Source organism: Sinocyclocheilus grahami, unplaced genomic scaffold (assembly GCF_001515645.1).
Source record: "Sinocyclocheilus grahami isolate Dianchi unplaced genomic scaffold, SAMN03320097.WGS_v1.1 scaffold994.1, whole genome shotgun sequence".
Classification (NCBI taxonomy): domain Eukaryota; kingdom Metazoa; phylum Chordata; class Actinopteri; order Cypriniformes; family Cyprinidae; genus Sinocyclocheilus; species Sinocyclocheilus grahami.
The window spans coordinates 29,657-35,878 of NW_015506173.1; the positions used below are offsets into that span (position 1 = coordinate 29,657).

Genomic DNA, 6,222 nt, shown 5'->3' on the forward strand with positions numbered 1-6,222 from the left:
AGATGCTAACTGCATTTCATTGGCTCTGTACTTGTACTCTGCATAGTGACAATAAAGTTGAATCTAATCTAATCTAAATCTAAAGAGGAGATGCCATTTTTGTCAATTTGACCGTGTCTGCATGATGAAAATATGTGCAATGAATAAATACCTGCACTGCAAAAAATGCTTTGCTTACTTAGAATTTGTGTCTCCTTGTCTCCAGTCAAAATCTCAAAATATTCTTAAATCAATATGCATTTTCTACATAAAAAAGACATAAGGTATTTAGTCTTGTTTCCATGGGGGGAAATTTTTTTTTATTTTGCTAATTATCTGCCAGTGGGGTAAGAAATAAAAAATATGCATGTTGCCGTATCATTTTTCATCTATAGAAATTGCATCTTAACGTAAGAATTTTTAGATTTTTTTACTTGAAAGACAAAAAAATACTCAGTAAGAAAAGCATTTTTGCAGCATGAATAAATGAATGAATTAGGTATTTAAACATCGCTTACACTTTAAAAAGGGGAAGGAGACCGTAAGAAACTCTGGGTTTACCAAAGAAAACCTGCTTCCAACCAGGTTAGGTTCATAGAGTAAGTCACCACGGTGGCTGACTCTGAAATAAGTTACCTCTCTTTTAGAAACGGGCTTGACTTACTCTGCTTTCTCGGGTTTGACAAACCTCCCATTCTGAAACAGAAAACCCAGAGTTTCCCTAATTTCAGGGTTAACATACTCAGAGTTTTAATTTAACCTCTGAAACAGGCCCCAGGTACAGCATTGCACTTGAGATGTGAAGCACTTGGGTATAAGGCTTGATTAAATAGCTCAAAGACTTAAAGAAGTAAACTAAAATGACATGGTTGCTTCAGCAAATGTTTTTATCTCGTTTGCTTTAGTTAACACTATTGTTTAGGGTTTAGTGTATTTGTAGGTGTTTTCAAACACAATGGAGCGTTAACCTTTTAGTGCCAGTAAGAACTTGGTCCTTTGTTCACTTCATGTTACCAGAAATTCATTTACAAACAAGGCACAATTCGATGCAGGATTTTCAGAAAGATTGAAACTAAAGGACGATGCTGTACCAACATATTGTATCCGACAGTACTGTCGCACTACCCAAGTGTGAGTAACTGTTTTTATTACGTGATCACTGTTGCTTTGTCTGTTATTACAGGTAGTTTGTATTTATGTGTTTTTAACCTAAATCACAGCAGCGTCCATCTATGAAGGATGTAGGCTGTCAGACAAGGCTGTCTACAATGCGTCATGCCTATTCAAACAGAGCGTTCCGATGAGGGGGGTCAAAACAGGACAGAAAATAGCTTACTTATAAATTATGTTTTTGAATGTAAAAATCTTGATAACATTATAAGTGGACCTCAGAGAACAGTACAAAATAATAAACAAGGGCAGTTCATGACCCCTTTTTAACTATCATCCTAAGGATCACATTTGCAACATGCCTTTTATTTTTTAACCATAGTGGATGTCCTCAACACAGTGAGATGACAAATGTGGAAAGCAGTACAAATTGAAGTGGCTTTATTGATCAGGAAACAAGCACAGCATTAGCATATCTGGACCTCACAGCAGTCTACAAAGGGAGGTGACCCTTACATCAAAGCAGTGATGAGATGATGTAGAGCTCTGCTAATTCCAGAGGTGATCAAATCACAATGGTTTATCAAAGTCATGTGACACAGCAAAAGCATCATTGAATTTCTCTGTGAAGTGTTACTCTTTTTCATAGTTCATTTCTTTGCATCTGGAGCTGACATTTGTCATTCAAATGGTCTCTCCCTGATACCAAATCCCCTCCCCGCCCAACCATAGCTAGAAATCTCATACACAAACGTACTGTACATGTAAGCTACACACAAACTCAACAGTCACACTTCTGTCACAACTTTATCCAAACCCCAGTGGGCCTTTTTGATGTACAGTATCAGTGCTGTTTTTGTGGAGCATATGGCAGATGCTTTCAGCTCAGGTACATTGAGATTCAAATTCACTTTGTCTTTTTGCTAAAAGGTTGTAAGACTAAATGTAAACTGACACCTTTCAGAGAATTCACACTTTTTTTTACCGCTACTTCTGTTCCCACTGAATATGACAGCACATTTTTGAAAATCACTTCAAAGCAAGAATCGCAATGTCAGTGTCTGGCGACAGGATAATTTTTCTTACCATTTTAATTTGCACTTGTTCTCACTCAATAACGACAAACCTGCCTTTTGATATAATAGCCCCCTTAAAATTTTTTATATATATATATACATATATATATATATATGTGTGTGTGTGTGTGTGTGTGTGTGTGAGTGTGTGTGTATATATAGACACACACACACACACACACACATATATTTTCCTCAAAAAGGCAGCATACTTCAAAAATATACCATTTATATATCTATATATTCCAGATGTTTCAACAAAAGTATAATTCTAGGGACATTCACACCAAATGAGAAGAAACTATTTTTTGAGCATCTGGTAAAATAGAGTGGATTATTACATCATTGGATCCCTTTAGAAACAATCTCAGAGTACTCATAAATCTTTTAGTACTTTAAAGTATTGAATCATCTTTTAATGAAAAGGTTTTAATGTTTTCACTGACAGATCCCCACTGATACAACATAACTTGAATGTGTTTCCATTTCCCATTAGTGCCATATTTACACAATGTTCATATTTATCATTTGGTTTGCAATGGTACGTATGTAACAAGCCTAGGACACAATAGATAATTCTTTATAGTTTTGAACTTTACATTGATATAGACATTGATATATATACAGGTGCATCTCAATAAATTAGAATGTCGTGGAAAAGTTCATTTATTTTAGTAATTCAACTCAAATTGTGAAACACGTGTATTAAATAAATTCGATGCACACAGACTGAAGTAGTTTAAGTCTTTGGTTCTTTTAATTGTGATGATTTTGGCTCACATTTAACAAAAACCCACCAATTCACTCTCTCAACAAATTAGAATACTTCATAAGACCAATAAAAAAAACATTTTTAGTGAATTGTTGGCCTTCTGGAAAGTATGTTCATTTACTGTACATGTACTCAATACTTGGGTAAACTTTTCCACGACATTCTAATTTATTGAGATGCACCTGTGTGTGTGTGTGTGTATTGAGATTCAAATTCACTTTGTCTTTTTGCTAAAAGGTTGTAAGACTAAATGTAAACTGACACCTTTCAGAGAATTCACACTTTTTTTTACCGCTAATATATATATATATATATATATATCAATGTCTGTTTTATTCATAACGTCAGTATTTGGAATGTTGATAAGAGTCATACGTATCTAGTGCATTTACTGAACCTGTGAATCGGGGTGAGTACATTTTTAGAAACATTCTGAACATCAAAAATCTAACTTCGCCACACAGCAACTAAAAAATAATGGGGAGGAAAAACAAAGAGTAAGGCCACATCATAAATTGCACACAATGATTCACATGACAATGAATGTCCCAAAATGCAAGCCATCCTTGTCAGGGTTTTTCTTGTATAGAACTCCATTTAACCAGAGATCGATTATGGCATGACTAATAATGGTTAGTGGAATGAGCACCTCCAGGTCTTCTTCAGTCATGCAGTTCTTGTCACTCCCACTGCTTTTCTAGAGTCTCATCATCATTCAATTAAAGACAACACATAATAATCATCAGCTGTACTTTTGGAAAGAAAAACATTCATATTCACAGACAAAATTATACATGTGTGGGCAGCCCATTGACATTGTGAACCCACACGAAAGCCGTTTGTAAAGATCTACTTCTCCTGTTGATCCACTGGTACATTTTCATCAACTTCATCTCAACATTCTTTTCTTTTTCAAATCTGTCAAACTAAGTATAGAACGTGACTAAGAAAGCTGTCGCCCTTGACATCCACCTCGTGCCGTGTCAACAGGATACAGATTTAAACTTCAAACACTTCACGTTTAAAGGAACCACGGTAAAGTAATTACTCCTTTTCGACTGGTGGACAAAAGAAGGAAAAAAGACGGAACCAAAAAGGAATAATCACAATGAGAAAGCTAAAGCAGCTGTCAAAGAAGAGCGCAGCAAATCCAATAAATGGGCAGTGGGCCGGGATGGAGAATGCCTCTCAGAGATGATGTAATCCAGTGCCAGACAACGGGTAATTCAGGCCTGATGGGTGCTGCGAGACGCCCATTTTATGGGTGGTGTGGGCGGCAGGAAGTAGTACACTAGACTGGAAAGCTCTGTGCCTGGGTCTTAAGTTGCAGGTCCACCAATCAGGCAGTAGACTTTGGACTCAAGCGGCTAAGTACATAATGTCTGTTTCTTGGCCGTTTGCTCATTCGGTATACAACGTTCTCTTTCGGCCATGGCAAGGATGCAGCAGTCTTTTCGATATGTGTCTCTGTGTTCTTTCTGTTTGGTGTTTATCTGAAAGAAAAAAAGCTGCAGTAGAGGAGAGAGGCATTAGTTTGGTCTGAAGATGATCATGAGGGAGTTTCCGTCAGCCTTTTCCTCAATGCGCTGGCTTATGAAGCTCAGGTAGTTCTACATAGCGAGGTTTCCAAGAGCAAACAATAGACTGAGCATCAAAACATCATTTAGGGCTTTTGTGCCTGGGCTTGAATTTCTGGGGTACTCTACTCTTGTGTTAGGTGGACTGCCAGGAACCTGCCAGGAACAAACAAAAAATTAATAGTATTATATGGAACACCAGATACTATGCAAACCCTTATGAAAATAAGTCCAGGTCATGCTGGGGGGAAAATAATAATAATTCTATTTTAATTATATATATATATATATATATATATATATATATATATATATATATATATATTGGTATGCTATTGGATAATAGCTATAATAATGATAATACATTATTTTCATGATAGTACATATAGCTGACATGCTACTATAATGCTTCTGGACATCTTGCATTATAGTAATACAAATGTATTATTATTATTATTATTATTATTAATCATCATCATGAAAATAATGTCAGAATACAAAAAATCTTTGTGAAAAGGAAAATCTAAATTGTGCAAAATATCGTTTCTTACATATTTCTCAGTTTTGGTGTAAAATACAACCTGGAAATATGCTGGACGGGTATTGTGATATTGACCTAAACCCTCTAAAGCTTTTGCAGTACATGTTGAGCAAGTGACTGTACAAGGGCTATGTGTGATTACAACACATTTACAATAAAGCTGTGCAGTTGTGCTTTGCCTCTGGACGCAATAGTCATCAAGCCTTTTCCCTCATGCACAAGCAAGAGATGCTTATAGATAATGCTTCAACTCACTGGCTTGGAAAGTTTCATCTCTGCACTTCTTACCTCACTTCCGCAGATGTAGTCTTTTGATGGATAGCAATCAAGTTCCTGCAAGGAAATAAGGTTATCCTTCAGATATGGAATTAAGTATAATACGATACTGTCTTGTTTGAGAGATCTGCAGTATCCCTCTGTAATGCATGTCTATCTTATCTATCATCTGACAATGAGTCTTATGTGAAGCGCTATCAAGCTCACTGATATGTCTCTTTTTTATTTTTTATAGATTTTTTGGGGGTTCAGAACCTCCAGAATATAGCGATCCAGTTCAATAATGTGACTTGTCTGACAGAAGAGTTCCAAGTGTTTCTAGACAGAAAGTAGAAGTAAAAAAAAAAATCCAAAATATAATTACAAAATGTGCATATTAATGCATGCAAATACATTGTAATCCTCTAAATGTGTGAGTGTGCTAGTTTCTGCTCTGATAGGGCTCTTCCACAGATCTGTAAAGGGTAATGAACGGACTGATGAGGCTCTTGCAGCAGCATGATTTATCTGAACTACTGGAATATCAATCAAAATATGTCATTATGTCACTCAGTTCTTAAGCTTGTGTTTAAAGAGATGTGATTTTGTGCAGAGCTGAAAAAGTCAGAGGGATCTTTGTTACAGCTAGCTGGTACTTTCATGTTTTGATTTGCTCAATGGTGGTTGAAAAGTTTGATAATCACAGATTTATAAAACTTATTTTGTTAATACGCTTGAAGGGATAGTATACCCCAAAGAGGACAATTTTGTAATTTACTCAACTTTATTTAATGTCAAACTAGTAGGCTGTATTCCAATTTTTGCACAATTTTAAAGGAGAGTTTTCAACAAATTATAGGATGACCATAAAAATTGTATAAAGTAAAAATTATTTATATATATATATATATA

General features: G+C 35.6%; 1 protein-coding gene across 1 annotated transcript in view; it reads right to left on the bottom strand.

The window, feature by feature from the left end:
* Positions 1 to 3,270: 3,270 nt before the first annotated feature.
* The window catches only part of LOC107565329 (GDNF family receptor alpha-2-like), a 99,159-nt gene continuing 96,207 nt past the window's right edge, over positions 3,271 to 6,222 (bottom strand). The window contains exons 8-9 of the mRNA XM_016250548.1: positions 5,344 to 5,388; positions 3,271 to 4,670 (exon numbers count right to left, since the gene is read on the bottom strand). Of these exons, the coding sequence (XP_016106034.1) occupies positions 4,548 to 4,670; positions 5,344 to 5,388 (168 nt within the window). The 3' untranslated portion in view covers positions 3,271 to 4,547. The remainder of the gene's footprint in view (positions 4,671 to 5,343; positions 5,389 to 6,222) is intronic.